Genomic DNA, 23,905 nt, shown 5'->3' with positions numbered 1-23,905 from the left:
ATAAATCTACTTTAAATTCATAAAAATATGAATTTGCATGAATATCCGCATTTTAGATATGTGAGATTGGTGATAGTGTGGAAGGAGTTGATTGTGCAGACTCAAGTGTGAGATGCACGTGCTTTGAATGGAGTTTCGTTGGGTTGATTTGTATTTGGCTCGGATTTGTGGATATTTGTCGGTTTTGACAGAGTGCGTGAATTAGTTAACGAAAATTATCAAATTTTTCTCAAATTACAAAACGGGAAACTAAAAATTAAAAACTAAAACCGGTTAGCTTTGGTTTATTTAATAATTTTTAAATTCGCAAACCTCGCGTGTTTCCTATAACGATTTTTACAAACCAATTTAGTTAAATTCCTACAAAACCCATAAAAAAAATATTTCTACAAATGTGAAGAATATTTGACAATTTCTTTTAGAACCAATTAAGTCAAACTCTTCCAAAGTTTGGTAAAACATGTACCTTTTCTATGACTTTTAGAGAAGTCTAACTAAATTGATTTACTAAAATTGTCATAAGAAACAGGCGAGATACATACGTTTGGAAATGTGGAAATGATTAATCAAACCAAAGCTGTCGGGTTTTAATTTCTCATTTTTCGCAATTATTCAAAATATGTAAATGCTATTGGCAAAACTAATATCAACGCCTATGGGGATTAAAATATGATTTGTATTTCAAACTATTTTATTTTCATTATATTTTAGATACTTTTTATAAATTGGAAGTAAAAAGATTGTACCTTCTAACATTCAATACTTTCAAACTAAATCAAAAGCATCATTAACACAAAATATGAAAAATCAAAATCTCATTCTCTATATAAACACTACTTATCAAATATGATACTGGTAATCGTTAAATAAGACTCAACTCAAAGGATACTCAAAGCGCTATAAAAATTTGCAGCTGAACACTTTCAAGGCAGTTTTTAAATAAATTTATACCAACTATACGTTATTGTAAAATTTCGATCTTTTTGTTTTCCTTTAACAACGATTCTAACCAACTCAAAGAATACGCAAAGCGCTATAAAAATCTGTAGCTTGACACTTCACGGCTGTTTCTAAGTAAATTGATAGCCGATTCACGAGACGGGGGTAAACTGGTCCCGCGGGACATCGAGGGCTTACATCCAGCAGAAAGGGGGCTTGGTTTCCCCATAGTACGTTGCATAGCCAAGCAAACACCATAAACTGTTTGCCCAGAGATTAGCCGTGCATCGCTTTGGATTTAACTCGCGAAAGATCTTGAAAACAACAACCTGTTTTAGAGGGTCCGAATTAATATTAGTTGAACGCCTTCGGGGCTCAGGTGACCCAGGGAAAAAGTTTCGCCGATATTACAAGCATCTGGGAGCAATTTCACGAGTTACTAAAGTTCCGTCGTGTTCCAGTAATTTTTCGCTTGGCTACTCGTAAACGATTGCTTCTTTTTTTGTCGAGACATCGAACCATCTGCATCGTCGAGAAATATGTCCGCCATCTTCTCGTGTGCATACCAATCATGCTTTTCGTTCGATTTATATACGAACAGCAAATACAGGAAAGAACATAACATGTTCACCTTTTATGATTCTTTTGAACTTTAACTAAGATAACTACTCGTTAGGGTCATAAATCTTCTAAAAATGAACGATAAATCTATCAAATTTTACGCACCAAGATATAGTTATATAATTTTCACAAATCAGGGATATATTTAATATGATAACGTCTTTATAGCATTTTTATGGAAAAAAGATAATGCACTAAAAGTCGAGGCAAATTTCCTCTAACAGATATTTAACCGTTGTTAGATGGTTGCAAAGATTACGGGCTGGTTGTTTCATTCTCTTTAAAGACTGTAGGGGGCAATTTTTAAATATCTAAAATTTGTGAGTGTCCAGTTATCGGAACTTCGTTCTTTCTCTCCTATTATTCTCGTATTTTTCATTAGGTACGCGGAATATAACAGACAGCACTTGTTTAAATTACGTAATCCTCTTGGGAGATTGTCGAAGCAACGAGTCATCGTTTGACGTCTGTAAAGAGGAATTAAAATGCATCCCGTTTAGGATAACGTAAATATTTCTGACTACAAAAGAGACGCAATTTGTTACGCTGCTGCGACGGGTAAATCCTTCAACTGTAGCGAGCTGTTCTTTGAATCTTAATATAGATGTTTTTATATTAACGAATGGCTTGCAAAAGAAACCTGATGTAAGACAAAAACAGTCTCGTGCTCGTGTTAAAATAAAAGCATTTAATATTGAATTGAAATATATAATTAATAATCTAGTAGTTATGTCGATTGATTTAGGTATTTTATATTTATTTGCTGATTACGTTTTACGAATTTTTTATTTGAAACTGCCGTTTGTCTGCGAGCTTATTGTCTCACCACAATTTTCTCATTTTTTAAATAAGAAATAATCAGATATATTCATTGCAATGGTCAATGTGATTTTTCGTCTTTATTCGATAAAATCGTATACTTATGCTACTTATCAGTAACATACTATTATTATCGGCTAATAAAGTAACCGAATAGATAGATTGTTACATAAACTATATATACAAGCAACCAGCGAATATCAGAGATTTTGTTTTATCATTAATTTGAGCACTATGTATGAACTTTTGAATTCTATTTCAGTTATTTTATGTTCATCGTAAACGTATTCTAAAATACAATAAATACAATTTTGATTCACTATCCTCTAATCATCTACATACAAAACCTCATTTTATCTTTATTTTGCCATTACGCATTTACTATCTATCATCTATCTGACTATTAACCATATATACCTATTATCTGTTATAAATGTTTATCTAATTCCCTAATTTACCTACTTAACTGCACATCCTCTCTCTTTGTTTGCCTTTCATTTTCCTTTTTTCCCAATTTCCTCACCCACAGCTCTGCCCTTTCCTACTTCGTTTAATATCTCTTCTATATTAATTGCTCCCTTTCTAATTCCCTGCTGGCCTAACAAGCCTACGTGCCACAAATTAAAAAGTTATAGACCTAGAGCCTTAAATATACGCTTCCGTACAGGTTTCCCACACAACAACGAGGATCCGATCTTACTATTTTCTCGTACCATGTCATAGCCAGTGAAAAATCTCTTTCTCCTCTGTTTACCTCTTTCCATCATATATACGCTTGTTTGTAACTGTATGGAATAATGTTTCCCGTTTCCACGGAGAAATAAGCACGCAAAAGCAGAGTGCACGTGAGACAAATGGACACGATACAAGATAAGGGATGGTTGTATGCAGTGGAGGGTAGTAGTCGGCGAACGAAGTCGCGAGGATAAGCGTACCCGCGGGCTCGCGGATTATTTAAATGCAAACACAATGTTGTACCGAGGCGCATTGTTCCCCTCTCGGTTATTTTACAATTCAATCTGCGATCCTCGGGCTTCTGGAGGCGGCGCGGCGGCAGGCTTCCGAGGGTCCAGAGACGGGGTCGGGGTAAGCTTGTTCGTTCATTGTAACGTTGTTAAATCTCTGCGCTTCCATTATGACTACATCGTGCTCTCATTTCGTCTATCCATCTTTTCTCTCTCTCTTTCGCTTTTGCCTCTGCAACCTCTTACTATACCTTTCGACTCCTGTCTCTCTACTCTTGTCTTATTTCTATCTCTATCCTGATTTTTCTGTTAGGATGCAACCTCAGTCTCAATCACGGTTTCATTGTGCAGAAATTATTATTATTTTTTTATGAATCTTATTGGTTAGGTAACGAAGTGTATTTGAATACGCATACACTGTAGTTCATAAATGTTAGAAGAGTTTTTGGTTTCATATAAAGTGCGATAATTCATTATAAAGCAAATAGTTAACCAATCGCGATTTGTTGCATTCGTGCAAGGTAGCGACGTATAAATTTATAAAAGCTAAGAGTCGCAAAAGAAACTCGATAAATGAGAAAACTTGGAAATGTTTGATCAAAATCTCAATTGAAATTTGGAATACGCATAATGACGACCGTATAAATTAATTGTGGGCACTTTTAGTGATATCGTCAAACACAGGTCTTAATTATTTCAGGTCCTTATTTTATTTCTACCATATTTTTATCTTGTGCTTCTATTCAGAAGTTCGAAATTGCTTACATTAGAAATATTTCCAAAATCTTGGAACTAACCTATCGAGCGTAACTTATATCGATCAATTTGAAAAGATGGACAACGTCTCTTCTTATCCAAGAGCTTTCGCTTGTTCAATCTCCATTCGGATATAATTTCTGCCACCAAGAAAAAACCTACAGCAAGACTCGCTTCTCTTGATCGCGATTCAATTAGCTAATGAATGTGCCACTAAGTAGGGAGAACAAACGCCACGACCATTAGTAGAACGTACGCGGCCGTTTCTAGTTTGTACTAATTGTAAGTAGCGAGTAATTAATGCGGTCGATTCGAGTCCGATCTGTCGAACCGCTGACCAACGGCATCCGAGTCTTCTCTATAGAGAAGAGGGGATTGCAGTCGTGGAGGGTTGTAACGTTTCCAACCGTGCAGGTGAACTGAAGAGAGGGAGGTAGCTGAACTGGAAGTAGGGGGTTGTTCCGACTCGGGTACTGGCATTGTTTCACGGTGGATGAGAATTTAATTTGCGCGACGGAGAGAGACAACCTCTGCCATCATGCTAGAAAAGGTACAAGTAATACTGTGTGTGTGTATATATATATATATGTATATATACATAAAGAACAGAAGGAAAGAACGAGGAAGATGGTAAAAATAGAGTGAAATACAGATACAACATATATATCCAGAGACCAAAATGGAAGAAGAGGACAAATATAGAGAACAGAAGAAAAGAAAGAGGGAAAAGAAAGAAACATAGACAAAGAGCAGTATATATCTCGTATATAGAGGACAGGAAGAAAGACAGAGGAAGAGAGTTGAGGGCTGGATGGGTGCTGGCTTGTTTAAGCGTGGGTGGGGGTGTCAAATTGAATTACCCCCTCGTTCTACGGTCCCCGGGGACGTTTGCTGGAGCACTGGCGCTCTCTGTGCTTCTACGTCAGGGCTATGCCCGCTTGTAAATGGGTTTTATCTGCGTGCACCGTTGTACGTGTAGCGGTATACACGCTATACCTTCATGGAGGCGTTTTCAATTAAAATCAACATCGAGGGTTCCCTCTATCTCTCTCTAGTTTCTATAGCATTCTGGTTGTCGTTGGTTTACTCTCTCGTTTCTGTCTGTTGGTTGAATCGATCATTCTTTCTCTTTCTATCCTGACTGCGCAAAATCAGATCGTTCCCTCTATTTCTCTTTTTTCTTTGTTATATCTACATCGCGTCTCTCTGGTTGCTTCTCTCTCTCTCCCTCTACTTCTCTCTCTCTCTCTATCTCTGTTTTTATTTTTGGGGTCCTTTTTTCACCGGTTTATTTGGTAGGCGGACGGCCTCTCATGAAAAATTCACGGGCTCAATGAAATGAAATCTTCGCCGCGCGTTAAACTAATGGAAAGAGGCTCTGCTGGTAGCACTCGAGCACTTATTTCAGATCTCCATCTTCTGAGTGAGAGAAAAGAGTGTAAGAGGATAAGGAACCCGATGCGACTCGTTCTCCCATCGTATTTTCTTCTGCTTCCTCTTCTGTACTTTTTATATTTTGTCACTGATTTCTTTTCGACGAGGCCACCTTTGCTTGGAGATAAAGCAGTGTTTGAGGAATTCTGAATTTCGTACGTCGCGACGGAAAAGTTTGTCACATATCGGTATTAGCAATGGGGAAATTGTAGGAAATAACTGAAAGAATGCGATGATGTACTTTTTTATGTATTTAATTAATAAAAAGTGGAGTTGATCGATTTGGCTTCTGCGAGGCTCAATTACGATCGTGTCTCAATACGATTTCAAACATGGCGTATTTCATTTTTCGTGATAATAACCACAACGTAAAGAATTGTTAGGTGAATTTATAATTATAAAACGCAATGTAGTGTTATAAACAGGTTAAACAGCCACAAAATAGTCAGAACATGACAAAAATAATTTCATCAATCTAAATTGCATTTAATGATGTTCATTGGTCAGTCAGATGATCAATAGAGCGTAATAAGTATAATTACAATGGAAACACAAAACGGAAACAACTGAAGCGCAATAATATCATGCAATAATGCCAACAATACAGAACAATAATAACATACGGCGTTTCATATTACATTTTTCCATTGAACAATAGTATTATTACATTCATATTGAAAAATATTACAGAATTTAAACCGATCGGTGTAATTCGAAAAGCATTCATTAGCGTGTACGTATATATACATGTATGAGAGACAAAGAGAAAATAATTTATCAAGTGGGCTTTGCGAAATGATGAGTGCCTGTAAAAACTGAACTCGATTGTTATTTCAGGAATATTCTTCTGTTTTTATTTTTGTTGCAGTAGAATGGATGGGCCGGCGGTATTATCGATGCCGCCGATAACCGCGCCCCAAAAATCAGCACAATCGCCGCAGCCACAGTCGCATTCGAAATCCAATCAGGTATCGCATGTGTTTTTATATTATGGGATTTTATTTTATAATTGTTTCCGGTGAACGTTCCGCGATCACGAATTATCCGCGTTTATTTGAAGATAAAACGCATTATTTCTTTGGCGACGCGTTTGTCCCAGTATTGGCCAATTAATTGTGAATTATTATTGTAGAAGGTTTTAGTATTATTTTTGAACAATTTTTCCGAAGCCAAAGGAATTATTATTGTATATTATTTATTTGGATAGGGCAGATAAAACGCGATATTCCGAAACAAAGTAACGTTATTTCTTTGTCTCAGCGTTAGCCAATTAATTGTAAGTTGTCATTATATGAGATTTCGATTATATATGAAATTGTAGAAATTAAAATATAGTGAAATTTCTGCGAAATCAAGGGAATTATTATTACATATTATTATATGGTATTATTTATTGGGATAGGGAAAATGAAACACTTTACAAACGAAATAACATTGCATATTTCTTTATTGTCGTGTTTGTCTCGCTCAATGTTGGCTAATTAATTGTAAATTATTGTTATACAAGGATCGTATATAGAATTATAAAGATTAAAATAAAATCTGAAGATACATTTACTTTGGTTTATAATTTTCATCTTGTTTACTTCTTTCTTTGTAGTTCGTATCTCGTGTAGTATCGTTCTTAACATCGAAGAACCACGTTGTGAACCTAAACCATCAGGAGTTGCAGGTGGGCACTGTATCTCTCTATGGCATTCACATCGTGTCCCTGGTGATCGAGGGTCAAGAAAGGCTATGTTTGGCTCAGATAAGCAACACGTTGCTGAAGCAGTTCAGTTACAACGAGATCCACAATCGCAGGGTAGCTTTGGGCATCACCTGCGTGCAATGCACTCCCGTCCAGTTAGAAATCCTCCGTCGAGCCGGCGCTATGCCCGTTTCCTCCAGAAGATGCGGCATGATTACGCGAAGGGAAGCCGAGCGTCTCTGCAAATCGTTCCTCGGCGACAATGCGCCGCCTAGGTTGGTTTACTTTTATCAAGCTATCTCACAAAATTGTTAGGAATCATATTGCTTCACTTCATAGAATGTGTTTTAACATGTAAAGGTGTCTCCTTTGACATAAAAACATATAATATAATAAATTCCTTAACTTAACATATAAAGATTTTTAACGCTAGAACTATCAAAATCGACAAAGCGACGAATTTTTTATTTTACGACTATTGAAAATATGCACAATTTTAAACCTATTTAAACCTAATCATTTTGGTACATATCGAACTATACATTTTCTTCCAACACATAGAATCTAAATTTCTCACATTTAGAATCGCCGCATCGCTATTCAATGACACTCTGTTTTCTTCAAGATTACCAGAAGACTTCGCTTTCTCGGTGCACCACGAATGCGCCTGGGGCTGTCGAGGCGCGTTTCTACCAGCTCGCTATAACAGTTCGCGTGCGAAATGCATCAAGTGCGCCTACTGTGGCCTCTTCTTCTCCCCCAACAAGTTCATCTTCCATTCACACCGAATCGGCCCATCGGACAAGTACGTGCAACCGGACGCGGCGAACTTCAATTCCTGGCGTCGTCACATGAAACTTTCCGGAAATCCGCCGGACGAGGTGGTGCACGCGTGGGAGGATGTGAAAGCAATGTTCAACGGCGGCACTAGAAAGCGATTACTTAATAATCCAACGTCAAGGGAGTCGCCAAGTCCTGCAAAGCAGCCGAGATCATCGCCTACGGCGCAAATTCCAACCCTCGTGCCGTCGCCCACGCATCCACGTGTCCCTCCATTTCCGGAATTACCTTTGCCGTTGTCTAGAAGCTTGGTGATGGACTATGTGTGGCATCAACATCAACAGGCTGCCGCTGTTGCTGCCGCCAAGACACCCGGTTTTCCATTTTCACCCTACGCTCTCCCGTGGCTCGCTAAGAGAGGACCAGTGCTCTTTCCTGGTGAGTTCGTGATATCTTGGAGATTTGCTTTTTGGCATTGATATTGCATTTGATCTATTATCTTCGGTGCATTTAATTACGCGTTTTAACGATATATTTCATTACACTTAGTATATTTGACTGGTGTATTTCTGTGGAATATTTTAATTTGACATATTTTACTAGAACGTGTATATTTTATTATATTTAAATTAGCCCAAATTCTATAGATTTGCGTTTCTATAGTTAATAACGCAGTTTAGGCAGATTGTAATGCGTAATATGGCAGATTACACGCGTCGCGAGCAGAAATTACATTGCGGAAGCAGAGTTCATTAGTATAATTACAGGGAATATGTGAATGTGAAGAGTGCTACGAAAATTATTAATCGGTGCAACGATCATGTTCCCACGCGTGTAAGGTAATGGTCTTTGATAATAATTATTAATGCACGTTCCACTATGCAGTCATACATATGTGTATTCGCGCGATCGATTTAACATGGCTATTTCCATTTTCTTGTCAGAGTTAGTATTAATCACTTAAAATTGTTTTAACTAATAGCAGACAAAATTTCTCGTGCAAAGAGAACCGACCATTAATTCGAGTGGCGTGCAAAAGTTACCAGTGATACTAACGAATTTTAGCCGTAAATGCACAAGCTATTTAGAGGATTAGCTTAACCGTTGCTGCGAACAAATATCGTTAGTTAATGTTTTGAATTCATTGCCAGGATTACTCACAATATATGTACAACTGTACCTATCTATTTGCGTAGTATATTTTGTGTGTACCTATTTCTATAAAATATCATATAAAAGAAGCGCTGCTTCTTTGAGACGTTTTATACACATTTGAAGAACGTGGAAGGGAGAAAAGTTATTGAGTTTTTAATTTTTACGTAGAAGAACTTTTCATATAAGAATTGGAAAATTCAATTATGCATTCAGATGACATGTTAGTAAAATTGTATTGTTATTTGATTTTCGGACTTTTTATTTTTGAACGTTTACTTTTCCCATTATTTTTTAATAATATTACATTTTGATTTTTTACAAATCTTTATGGATTTATCGTCAAATGTTTTTCTTCATCTTTTTCTCTACATTATTCTACTACATTAATTCACATTATTCTAGAATTATTCCATCAATGACAAATCAAATGCCTTCCAACCACATATAGCTTTTTCTCAGAGACTTATTCATATAGATTTGTCAGAAATATTTCTAATCATTGTATTTTCTATTAACGTAATAATTAATATTCTTCATAAAGCTAACATAACACTTAGTGTAACATAACATTTTTCTTTTCTTTAAGGTCCTCTACCACCGCCAATAAGCGGTTCCAATCCAACAGAACCGCTTATGCCAACGGTGAATCCATCATTGCATCAGTCTGCCTTTCGTCCTGTAATTCGTGGGCCACCGATAGTTGAATCGGTGACTCAAGAACAACCATCGGATACCTCGGTATCTCAAAAAGAAGATAATTCTGACGACGAAGTGGATATAGAGACAACAGAAGACGATCCAGTGACACCTTTAAACATTACTGCACAGAATCTTCATTCCGTTTCAAATTCAGCTACCAGTAGTCATAGTGGTCGTAATTCGCCACAGTGTTGGAGTCCTCCTCGAGAAACGGTGAGTGATTATTTATAATGGGTAGTTAATATAGATTTCAAAGATAATTAATCAAATAAAAAATCTTCGTCTACAATGAAAATAAATGATACGTTCTGCCGTTTTCAAATTCTTTAGAGAACTTAAAATCAACAAGAAAGCATTAGAATTATTTATGGATGCAAAAAGTAAATTTCTAATTTGAACAATTCGACATTGCTGAATTTTATTATTCATCGTACGATTATTCAGCGCATAAATTAATTACAAATAGATTACAATTTATTTCGAAATTATTTATGTGCTAGGATTATTTACAGATCAGAGAACGAATCAGTTTTCCAATATCGTTCCTAAGAAACAAAATCGACAAATTAAAAGAAGACCTAATCTCATCGATGCTCTTTATATTAATGACTCGATTATCTATCATCGGTCTTAAACAAAAATAGAGAATAAAATAGAAACCAATATATTAAAGACCTTCATGGACGTAGTTTCAAGCATTGTATTAATTAATGGAGACTCCATTAACCCAGTATTAGAATCGAAAGCGTGGCAGTACAATGTTTTCGAACGACAGGCACGTGACCATTGTTATACCCTTCAAGCATAACGAAGTTACGAAAGGTCCCATCGTCACCCATTATCAGCACCGATAGGTCCGCAAACACTTGGCACTCTACAAGTCTTTCCTGAAAATATGTCGACTAACCCTTATGGTGTACACAAACTCGTGATCGGTAATTCGCAACAATCACGTCCTAATTCGAGTAGGTACTTCTGCACGTGGCCCATCCACACGAAATATAGGGTTAAAAAGCAATGCGAGTGAAATTAGTTTATCTACCATCTTGTTTCTTACATATGTTTCTGTAGTTACGTGCGAACACAAAGCGAACTACCCTTCTTATCGTTAATGCTACTAATATCACTATGTTTCTAGAATTTTTATTTAATAGAAACCTTTGTCTTCGAAGTCAGGCTTCATCTATCGGATATTCTTCAATGACTTACATCTTTGGACGTAACAGATTTATTTTCAATTGTGTCACATTAAAATTTCATTAAAATCGACAAAGTGTATAGATACTTAACATATCTTTCTTCTATATTAATCAAAGATACTTTTCCCATAATATATTACAAACCTCAATGAACACTTCCGTCGAATCACACAAATTTCAGCAATCTTTTACGAGTAACAAGCTGCCCGATTCGTAAGTTCTCCCTTCACCATTCCTTCAGTTCAAACACCATTAACACCTTGAATATCGGATTCGAAGGAGCGTTCTCTTTGACATAGCCAGAACTCGGTCCAATATTAATGATCGGTATACAGGAGTCCTGTGCCCTCTCGTTACCGTCGATACAAGCTGTCGAACCAAGTAAATCTGAGAGAGAAAGAGAGAGAGAGAGAATAGAGCAAAGAGGGTGAGAGTTTCCTGCCACGTAATACTACTCGACGTCCCTAGAATTTGCTCTGCGGTCTGACTGCTCGTGCGGCTGCCCCCGTCAATTGCGATAATTATTGTGTCAGTAAATACTCCGTAACCATACGAACTAACGGGCTCGCGCGATCGACTGGACATAATATGCTCACAGCGTGTAGATACACTTATGCCGGCGATATAATTAAATGAACGACCGCGATGTTATGTTGGCGTTATGCATGGAGTGTCATGCAACTTGACTACTGTCGTTTTGCGAGTCGAGCACATCGGAAATTAATTATCATATTAAGGAAATCACGAAAGTAATCGAAAGCAGGAATTGCAAAATAGCACGAGCCCACTTTGAGAAAACAAGTTTCCTGTTTATCCTCTATAATTCTTTATTAATCTTGTGGATTTTTTCTGCAAGCGCTGGTTATACACAGGCCCGTAAAAGTATGTAACTAGACTAAACTTGATAAAACTAAAATTAAGATTGCGACTACTTAGTGAACATAGACGTAATATCCATTTATCATATCGAAACCAAAAATATACTAGGTACTCTTCTAAATGAAAGTCATTCGACTATCCGATCATTCTATTAATACCTCCACCAACGTATTTAAAAAGAGTGTATGTACTATGTTTTCTCAGAAAACATTGTTTCAGAAAGTAATACATTAGAGCGTCAGCGAGGATCTTTAATCATTGAGTAGTGAATAAAGCTATATATTCTGATCGTTTAATAACGGAGTATATTTGTGTTAGCAAAAAAAAAAAAGAGTAGCTCCACCCGTGAACGCCGTCCCCTTCTGTAAACGAAAAACGAGATAACTCGGAGTTACGTGATACCTAGCAAACAAGTTTGCACCAAGTTAATCGAATTAAACCGAGTTGTAGCCAGCAATCTACTGTAATCGAGCCTGTCGGCTTCTAGATAATATTACTCTACATTTAGATCTCATTCTAAATATCATATACACGAAAGACGTATATGCTACTTCTTATTCTAATTATAATTTATTGCAAATTGTATAATTATATGTATTTTGCATAATATTCATGCAATTCCTCTAGTATACGGATTTAACCCGGAAGCCTCGAGCGACATCATATTCATACCAAAACGTTCCTCTCGAAGCCGTATTAATGAGACAACTCTATAATCTCAACTCGTCGTTCCCTCTTACTCTCATCTAAAAGAAGTATTAACAATTAGCAATAATTATCCATGAGAGTTAAATGAAGGGTGGAGAAATGAGTAACAGAGAGGAAGACATGAAAAAAGAGGCAGATACAAGAAGGTTAGGGTTCGACCGAGATAAGCTATCCGGATTGCCAGGCAGCTTTTCAATTCCCCCTTGTTGGTGTCGAGTGGGACAGATCCGTACTTTGTGAAGAGACTCACCAAAATCTCTCTCTCTCTCTCTCTCTCTCTCTATCTCTATCTCTCTCTCTCCCTTCCTCTCTTCTCATCTCGACGACATCGAATGTATATATGTTGGTTCACGTAGCCATAGATATATCAGTCACAAAGGTACCCACACGGACAAGAGAAGTGGAAAACCCAGTTACTGCATCGCGCGACACACAGAGTGAGGGCCACAAGTGTATCACGGTAACTAAGTAATCCCCGAACGTTATTTGCAGTTATTTCTCGCTTGGACAGATCGGTCGAGGAAAGGAATCTACACGGGGATTTGGTATTTTCATTTTCGCCACACATCTGTAGTATGGTTAAGGTGGTGGTTAGTTGTGTACAACAGCTCACTATGCTTACAGTAAATATTTTGGAAACTTTTACCGTTTTCAGATTTGTTTCAAACTTTACTCTTACTTTACTTGCGATCGTATCGTATAGAAGAATTGTTATCTGTCCGTTGAGCTAACAACAAGATCGAAATATCAAAATTAAAACGATCGTAGCAGGGTTAAAGGGAAAGGAAGTATAGGAAAGTAAATTTCCAAGCAAAATGTGACTACCCCGAGGAAAAGTACGTAATTTCTTTCCAAAAGCCGTCGCAATAGATTCATTCAGATAGTAATGAGGATAAAAGTGAAGCGAGAAACGTTTAATGTATTCGAACGCCACGAAATAAGGACGAGGCGATTATCGCTTCGCGATGTTCCTCTGGTCAATTAAGATCCTTTTGGTCGATCGTGATTAACGAACATCCCTAGTTCGCGTCAATTCTCCTCGCATCGAGTTTTCGTTAAAGAGGAAACACACGAAGACATTCGCAGATCTTCTCCAACATCCATTTAAATGCAATTAAATGGTGTCACGTAGAAGCAGGAAGAGGAACAGCAGCCAGGAAACGTTTAAATCAAACTTCGGCTGGTTTAGTTAGTTTCGACCGCAACTTTTAATTGCGCTTCGACCGTCTGGAGAGCCATTAGATTTTCGAAGGGGCGTCAACTGTTATACAGACTTCTTTGGAATTCTTATTATGTGATGCCGTCTCACTCTTCGAGTAAAAGAAATTGACTTGTTGTCGTAAATAATCAAATTGGGATAACGATAATGCGAGAATTGGTTGAAAACCTAACTACGAATATTTTGTAAAAATGTATATTTATAAAACATTAATAAAATGTTACTACAAAGAACGATTTTTTTTTTTAATCAGTCGTTTAGTCAGTCAGCTTTCCTTTCTTTTGTAACTTGTAAATCGTGATGAAGATATATAGGTAAAAAATAGATAAACAAATGATTAGAGTGATTGGCTCTCAGTCAGAATAATTAAACATATATAGACAAAAAACAAGATTTAGCTTGATAAAATAGAAAAACAGATTTACGTAATATTACAAATTTACTCATTTAAAATTTATTCGACAAATAGCTATGTTACTAGTTGCCAACTTTGGCGAAGGCGAAACGTCAGGGATATCAAACGTGAAAAGATATCAACCTCAGAAGAGGATGGATTAAAGGAAAATATGCATGTCTTGTAACTTCATATGAAAGAAAACTTTTCCAGGAGGGAAAAAAGCAACTATGTACTTTTGAGAAACGTGTAACAGAAACCTATTTCTTTGTATTGGAAATGTTTTAAAATATACCACACGTTGACAACATATAAATAAGCAATTATAGTTTAAACATGTAGATTGCGATGAAAAATGTTAAAATAAATGGTTTTATGCAAAAAGATATGTTTTCATATCAAGCAATGCTAGTGTAATGCTTTTCAAGTAAAGCAAACACCAAACACCAAGTAAAAGAAGGAAAATTAACGAATAATTATATATATTTTCTTAATTGTTTAAACATACTAGATACTTAGGATATCACGTGTTACATCTTATCTTTGGCAAACGTTAATTAAGAAGGTCCAGCTGGCATTTTTAACAATCGTTGAGCATCATCAAAGTTTCTCCCTGCTTAAAATGAAATGCCAACGTTTGACCTTATATACTATGAAACCCTTCGGGACTCTGTGATTAAATTGACTATATCGCACGAATGTACGTACGTTATATCTACTCACGAGCATTTTCTAAGATAGGTTAACCCGGTAACATTTCACTTGATACGAACCTGCTACGTTCAAGTACCTATCGCTTTACATCGTTCAAAATCGCTTCATCTCAAACATTTGTGAAACACATTAATCTAAGAGAGTAGTAGGTAATACAATTGAAAAAAATAATTTACTGTATGTACATAACAATAGCGACCATAAATATTGGCATATATATTTCTTACATTTATTGGAAGACTAACACTTTATTTAGTTAGTTTAGTTTACTTTATTTAGTGTTAAAGTAATATAATTCTATTTATTCAAATGAAACAACGAAGAACACTCTTAGACAGCAAATCATGAAATAACAGCAGATATCTATTACAACAAAGTAAACTTGAAATAAGATGTTTGAGAAAATTATTAATTACACATATCTTCACCTTTAGAAATTTAAATTAACTGTATTACATATAGGATCAGTTAAGAAAGATTTTCTTTTGAAAAAGTACTGGAATTAAATAAACCTTTCACTAAAAATCATCTCACAAAACCCACATCAAATGCTCTTTTAAATTACTACATAGCTACTTTTAATGCAAATTAACCATCGCAATGAAAAGTTAATCGAGACAGATCCCTTCCTTTTAAACAAAGTGTAGCGTTCAAAAGATGAAGACTTTCGGTGAAAACATTTTGAAATGGTAAGGGAAAAGGTAGAAACACTGAGTGAACCAGAGCAGAGGGGAAAATAAAGGGTGGAAGTTGGATTGAATTGAAGGGTGCTGGGCGGAGCTGACGATTATAATTAAATCAACAGTCACCGCCCACAACTTCCATAGCGGACCTTCGTTTCGTCCCACGATGACATTTCTCCACAGGCATCTCGCGCAAATCGCATTAGACCAACAAGAATATACACGAGAATATGTATGTAGCCTCGTTTCATGCAGGCGACGCGTGTAATTGCATGCCACGTGCCCTAACGCTGAATAATTTTCACCACGAATAGGGTTTTTTCAAAGGAGTTCCACTATTCAGCTTGTTTCGTTTGCTCTTTTTCCGTTTGAAAGGTAAATGTAATAAATATAAGATATATAGGATGTTTCAGTAATCATAATACAATCAGCAAGGGAGCGATTCTACGTGAAAATTATAAGTCAAAGATATAAGATTTGTTCACACGACGATTCATTTCCGAGAAAATTGGGTTTGAAAATTTGTCGAATTTACTTAAACTTGGCTAATTGCTGGCTAATGTTGAACGCTTAATTAAAAATTTCGAACTTAAGCTTTGAATGGCAATTTAATGGATAAAAATATTGTCTTATCCGTAAACACTAGCGCTATTCTTTCTAATTTTCCATTCCACTAGGCTCGAATCGATTGGAAATTGCCGATCGGTATGTAAAAAACATGATCCGGCCGCATTGAACACTGTCGAAAAATAAAATGTATTTGGGCGGACCATCGATGAAAAGGCGACGAAATTTTGGTGCATCGAGGATGAAACTCGTTAACCCCTGGTGCTGTGTTCACAGTACAGCTGTCTGAATAAGAGGGTTTCAGGGAAAAATTATTTCATAACTCCCATGCGAAATTGAGAATCTACAAATAATGTTCCACCACGATAAGCGGCGGCCACTACACTCGCGTAATTTACATTTCCATATGCTACTACTCGTCCCTCGAATTAAAATGTCATTATTCTCTTCTTTCCAACGCAAACGATTCATTTTCATAATTTTTTGGATATATTTTAAAAGGAAAGATTATTCCTATATGGAAATTTTTACGCTTCTCGTTAATTATGTTTTCCTCTTTTTGATAATGATATTGAATTTTGAAGAATTTGTGAAGTTGCTTCTGTAATTTTAGTTTCACATATTTCTGTATTTTTTTAGTCTATAAGAATAGTTGCGAATAATAAATAATTATAATTACCAAATAACACATGTTTTATTTATAATATTAATTTTAATTCATACTAAGCTATTTTATTAGCTACTCGTTATGCTCTAAAATTACTTTCATTAGATATACAACTAACGAAGAAATATTACTGGATAACGATAATCAACGATATTTTTCTGTGGATAAAATGAACATTTATGCAGACTATTAATCATCTAATTTATTACTGTTACTTTAATGGCGGCTGTGTTTTGTGCCGACATGCAATGAAGGTTCTATCATGATCAACTTATATTTGCATAAAAAGTGACCATGACATCTGCTTAATATGTCAGTCTAATGTCTCTACTTCCATAGCAATTTATAAAGACGTTTTCTATAATAATATGATTTTTATCATTCCCGGAAGTATCCGTTGTATTTCATATAAAATTTTGTATATATGTATTGCAAGTTAAATTAATAAATGAAAGATTTGGAATTTATATAATGATATTAAATAACGAGTTGTTAAAGAAAATTTGAAAAAACACTTTCATTTTTTTAACAATTCATCTTTGGCTTTTAAATAAAAATAAAATCTGTTTAAAATCAAAGTAGGTATGTATATCTTACATTGGCAAAATTTGAACAAAATTAAATTTTCAATATTTATTAAAATTACAATACTTACATGTTTCCCGACATCAGTAAATTTTCTTAATACCATAGGCTTAATAATTGTAAAATTTGTTTCTACATCTCTGAGCGACATAATCACTGTTTTTTAATTTAAAATATCATTCAAAAAAAAAAAAAATTTTTAATGGAATTCGTTTGTCAAGAAAATATCAATTTATGCCAATCTAATATGGCGTTCAAATTATATTTACTAAAATTATTCCACAAAGTCCGAAATTGTAAAAGAAATAATTTAAAAATACCCGAAATAAATCATTCTTAAGCATCAGCGAAATATATGTATATGTAGGATTAAAGAGAATTATATTATTCGCAAAATTACATTACAAAGTTCGAAATTGTAACAAAAATAATTAAAAAATATCCGAAATAAATATAATTATTATAATAAATTTAAATAAAACATACAAGAATTATAACTAAATGCGGACGTAGTAAAATGGTATGAATCAACGAGTGGATGAAATTAAAAAATTCCTCAGTGAAACAGAAGTAACGCGGACGAAGGGAATCCCGGTGGCGCGAGATCGGTCGGACAACGCTCTCGAATAAAGCCGACATTATAGACAGCATAATCAATTCCCCGGCATAATTCCGCAACACGCTATGAATTTGGTCAAGATCGACCGACTGGAAGTGATTCGACTAACACGATTGCGTACTAACTTTGCACGCGACGAGCGGCTCACATTCCAGATCCGAACTTGTACAAATCGCACTTATGTCCCATTATTTTAACCCCCTCGACAGAAAGATTCTCCCTTCATTTTACCAATCGCCTAAATATATTTACGTCTTTTACCGTTCTCCTTGCTGTTCTTCGTCTTTTTCTTCTTCTTTTTAAAGGACATGGAACGTAACGAATAATCTTAGACAGTTTAAAATTTCATTATATCGGAAACCTACATAGGAAATAGTTAACGATTCATTAGAAGTAACCAATGCCTATTACTTGGATATTTGTTAGATTGTTATTGAACAGAATTAATATTAATAATAACATAGGACAAAATTTTATAAACACTTTACTATATAACAACCCAACCTAACCAATTACGTAGCCACGAAACAGTAGCAGACTTATAAATCACCAGACGAAGACGAATCTTAGAATTAGCCAACCGATCCATCTAACGGCAAGCCAAAAACATAGAAAAGCACCAGTTGAGAATCCCCTCTCGCGGATGAGTTCCGCGTTCTCCCATTTGTAACTCCGTTCAACCGGAGCAAAGTAGGTAGAAATCCTTTCCCGCCCCCATCATCGGAGCCCAGCCTCGCTTATACACCCCCTCTATCTCGTTTCCACCCTTGCTTGCAACGCTTTACACGAAGTGAGGCCCATCGGCATCGCCAGACCGAAAACTCAACACGCTCGTCTGCCCCTGTACCAGCAGCCCATCCTCGCGTTATGGCTCGCTCAATTGTTTCAGCCCCGTTGATCCAATAAAGGATTACGGAGAAACAATCGTAGCGTGCGCCAACATCCCCCTCGTTCCACCTTCCTCCACCTCTTTCACCCTGTTTCCTCCTCCTACTCTCTCTACTCTCTACATTGGTTGTTCGTTTCTGTACAGCAATGGATTTTTGTTAGCCAGTAAACGTAGAAGCAAAAGTTTCGACCAATATGGATACGCAAAGGGGAGAATAGAGACGTTTTTTAGAGGGACGAACCGATTGTCGCGCAATCAAATTGCGTGTCAGTGTGTAGTACTACAAAGCAGTTTTTGCGATTGGTTGTACGAAAAGGATTGCCTGAACGATTAAATTCTCATCTAACTACGGCGAGTTTAATTGATACAGAAAGAGATGGAAAGATAGAGGTGAGTTACGTTGTGATAGGGGTGTTCATTTTTGTAAAAGGTTTTTGCGGAGTATTTTTTCGGAAACTGGGCGGGCTGAGGGAAGACTGAGTTCTGTCAGTAAATTTTAATAATAAGCTTTCATCATGATGGAAATAGTCTTCCATATAGTATCGTGTTTAAGTTCTTGCAAAGTACACAACGCCTTCTACGTACTCGCATAAATAAAAATACTAATTTCCTCCTTGGTAATAGTACTAAATACGGTGAAGTTCTCGTACTAAATTACTGAATAATTGCACAGAGTTCGCCTAAAATCGCTCTCTGACATTTGCCTATTTTCCTCTTCTAAGACATATAATAAGGATTTGAATTGCTCGGTTCTTCGCCTTTCTTGGGATAAAGATCCTTCCAGAGAAGGTCTCAAGTGTGTTGTAGAGTGGTTATTATATATGATAATTTTCTTATGATAATTATTTAATAAATATCAGCTCTTGAATAATGGAATTGATATAAAACTGTATAATATAAATGGCGAATTTTACGCAAACATAATAGGTTTCAAATATGTTTCGTTATTTTTGAAGATTCAAGGGATGTAAATGTAATAAAAGAAACTATGAGATCGTTTTCCATATCTACTCGAGCAAATTTGGATTATTTGAAAAAAGAACGTATCTCGTATTCGCTGCTAACATGTAACTGGCCCATCTCTATATTTTTTTTTTCATTGAAGAAATCTTTACTTTAAATGTTTGCTTTAACTGTTAAATAGTATCTTTGGATCATAGATGGCTACAATAATCTGATTTACGTTTTAATTGGATTGTTTAATTTTTAAATATTTAATTCTTTCATGTTAAATATTTTACATGATATATATAATTAATGGCAGATATTTATTTATTAAGAAATAATTGATCAGTTTGCCAATACTACGCTATAGATGTTCACAAAATTTTCTCCAAAAATCAATACATTTTTATCATACTTCTTTATCTTCATCTATGGATACCGTATTATTTACTTTTCGGTTTTATCTTATTTCTCTCCTACGAATCGTTCTCAAATTTTTTGAAACTCTCCAATGCCTGTAAAAGTACTGATGGCAGCTATGCTTATCACGTACAAGCGATATAATAACAAGGTAATCTGCTAAGATACGTAGCTTGGCTAGTACACCTTGAATTTTCGCAATCGTCTCTACTTTTTCTAACCTCACCCTTTGTTTCTTGTCCAAGATCTATTATTCGGACAATTTACCCAAGGGGTTATGTGAGAACGTGCAGGGAAGTTGGAGAAAAAAACGAAACACTATGTCATTCGTTGCGTCTTCAATGCGCAACTCCTACGATGATAAAACGCAGTTATTTATCTTTGGCTTGTACGTGAAAAGCATTCCAAAAGAATATAACAAAGTATCACGCTATTACGTCTACTATTTTATAGTAAATACCATAAATAATTTCCTATGCCTTTTATATTTCTACATCTAATAATTTTCTACATTTCCTAATATAATTAGTTCTAAAGTTAATAAAAAGGATGATACTGAGGTCGATCATTTCTATTGATTATGGAGCATACGGTGTTGAAATCCGTAAATTATCGTAACGAATCGATCGGTTACGAAAAGCCAGTTCATCGCTCAGATTTGCTCGCGCATACAACGAGGTTGCACGGATGTTATGAACAACATATGTGCCAATTGTAAGGATACATAGGGTACCTTACTCCATCGAACACCTGTTCGTTGCCATACGCATTCCCAAACCATACTTCTCGCCGATCACGCTAGCAAGCTCTGTTCCGTTACCATTATGCGAATTTACGCGTGTACTACTATTGTTAGACTGCCGATGTTTGTGCAGTCATAGGAAATTTAAATACATGAAAATTTATAAAATACCCATATTATTCGAAAATAGGAAAAATATTCACAGTACTAATTACATATAACGTTTACAGAGTGGAAGATATTTCTCTTTAGATCCAATCTTTGTACATGAATTGATAAAAATATGCATTTGTATAAACACCCATAGTTTAATTATTGGATACAATGTGTTTTGTGCGATGAATATTTGCAGAGAAACGAATATCCTTAACACTAGAGTACAGAAATTAGGAAATTTGTACACAAATACGATGATGAACAAAAGTATTGGCGCAAACTAGCTTTTCTTGTAAAATATCGTGAAAGATTATCTACCGAATATTGTAATCATTATACTTTCGGTAATTTAAGTAACTTTTCATATTGCCTACATATGTACACTTTGTGCAATTTTAAAATTCTCTATAAATACATAAAAATCCGCAATCTAATTAACTCTTTGATGCATAATGGAATAAAGAGCCCCCTTGCTTTGGTAGCTACTTATACATTCAAAGTGGAATGTTTCTCATCCCTCCTTAAAATATAAGGTCGAAACACAGTAACACTATCGACTTCATCTCGCCATAGGTATAACTAATGCATATTTGATGGACGCACAGGTAAACGCATGTATTTACTTACTTACTGATTTGGTCAATACGTGTCCACAACACATCCAAAACGATCGTAGTCATAAATAAATTTTCTGTGTGACTATGGTTTTTTTCTTTTTTGTCTTAAAATTTTGCGCCCCAGACAGTTAAACGGTACAAATTACCAGTGGAGATTAGAAGTAAAATCGCGCGGAACATATGAATTTCGCAATCCGCATGGCATCGTGAGAATCATGGCTCAAAATGTAACGTGGAGCGCGTCACAGCAATCGCAGAGATGCACGATTCTAGATATCGAACAGGCAAAACCGATTGCAAAGCGTGATGCCTCCATCAGTCTCTAATGAAATATTCAACTCGGCCGTAGAACGATTATGTTGTCACGTAACACCGCCACGGAAGCCACGTCGATTACATTTACTTTGTGATCCGCGAGAGATTGGTCACCGCTGTCTATTAACAACCTTCATGTTGCCATTAATGCACGCTCCACGGAACCTCTATAGTATTGCGAGGAATTTTCTAGCAAACAGAAATTTCTCGAAATATTGAAAATAGTCGAGCAGCGACCTCATTGCAGTAATAAACGACGATGATGATAGATTTATTGATTCCCCTATGACGCTACAGGAATTTTCGTTAAGGTGTATCTCATCTAGCAAACTAAGATAAACAGCTATAAACTTGCAATAAATATCTTACAACTGTAACTTCGGATTTTTCTTTAAATTAGGCTAAATTTTGAATGTAGGTATTTTGTCAGTTTATTTAAGGATTATCTCAATTTTCATGAGATACAGGCTAAACATTATAAAAATTGGAAAAAGAAATTAAATAACAAATAATCTATAAATACAATAATAAATGAAAAGAAGTCACAAGAAATATGTTTTGGAGCAACGTCTGTCGATTAAAATCTACCCTTTCTAATGTTTCGACTCGTTGAATTATTTCACAATAGATAAATCGACCCTCTTATGCCCCTAGCGCGTCTCAAGCTCCTGTGTACACAAAACGTAATTACTTGAAATCCCAAACACCATGAAAATTTTATCGGCGCCTTACTCGTCCTGATCTATTATAGTATCGAATAACGACCAATGAACGACAAAATGGAATTAAAAATTTTAATTAAGAAGCCTCTTTTAACGTTCAATGAGTCATCTTTGTAAAAACCATATTATAAGAATCTATGGTGGAAAACTGATCTTATCGTTATTTGCATAGTACTATTATTTATATTAGCTTTCTTTAAAGTTTTCAAAGAAATGATGCAAGAGAAAATGAATATAGGAAATAGAAAATAATTTATTTTCCAGTAAAAATGTTACTTTTCATTTATCTTCTGTGTGATAAAGGGCATGTAAGATAATACGTAAAATATAATTGAAATAGGCAAGTTTTTATAAGATAAATATAGGAATTTAAAAATACAACATTAATAAATATTAAGTAGCTGAAATTAAACATTTTATTATATTCTCCGATAATGTTTCCAATCTTCCTACATTATAGCGAAGCGTTATTATTAACCTTTTGTTTCATAAAAGAGAAATGGTGCTAACAAATGTGAAATATTAACTGATTAAAATTAATTGATTATACATTTTCCTCGATATACGAGTTCGTTCATTTAAGGCTTTTAATATCAACCGTCATAAATTTTGTTATTTCTCCTGCAATTTTACGATCCTCATTTAATACAGTATTGTATTGTAAAGATAAATCAATATTTCATTGTTTTTACGATAGCTACAATAAAGATTTGAGCGTGCAAGAATATAATAAATATTAAGTGCAATTAAAATTATGATTGTTCATTTCTACTATACGTGCGCGCATCTAATAATCGACTTCTATCTTTATTTTATTACTTGATAAATGTTTTTCAGATTGTATCTCTTTTAAAGTTTCTTTGTATAATCAATTTTATAATAAGATATAAAATATATTAATTAATAATAATTTTTCATGTACATGTACAATTATCTACATTTAATACACCAATATTTGATATTGCCAAGCAATAATTAACATTAGAACAATAGAACGGCCAATATGT

At 35.3% G+C, this 23,905-nt stretch overlaps 2 protein-coding genes across 3 annotated transcripts in view; both read left to right on the top strand.

Moving 5' to 3' along the window:
• LOC126917958 (furin-like protease 2) overlaps positions 1-23,905 on the top strand; it is a 567,776-nt gene that overhangs the window by 487,494 nt on the left and 56,377 nt on the right. The window lies entirely within an intron of this gene.
• Positions 1-23,905, top strand: part of LOC126917960 (SKI family transcriptional corepressor 2) — a 31,752-nt gene that overhangs the window by 852 nt on the left and 6,995 nt on the right. The window contains exons 2-5 of one of the 2 annotated variants that reach the window (XM_050725446.1): positions 6,403-6,502; positions 7,207-7,499; positions 7,850-8,442; positions 9,746-10,071. In XM_050725446.1, coding sequence (XP_050581403.1) covers positions 6,407-6,502; positions 7,207-7,499; positions 7,850-8,442; positions 9,746-10,071 — 1,308 coding nt within the window. In that variant the 5' untranslated portion in view covers positions 6,403-6,406. Of the gene's footprint in view, positions 1-6,402; positions 6,503-7,197; positions 7,500-7,849; positions 8,443-9,745; positions 10,072-23,905 lie in introns of both variants that reach the window. The other variant, XM_050725445.1, reaches the window with a different exon arrangement.

This window comes from Bombus affinis, chromosome 6 (assembly GCF_024516045.1).
Source record: "Bombus affinis isolate iyBomAffi1 chromosome 6, iyBomAffi1.2, whole genome shotgun sequence".
NCBI lineage: Eukaryota > Metazoa > Arthropoda > Insecta > Hymenoptera > Apidae > Bombus > Bombus affinis.
Note: the sequence above shows the minus strand (reverse complement) of the source record. Positions and strands in the feature narration are given on the sequence as shown.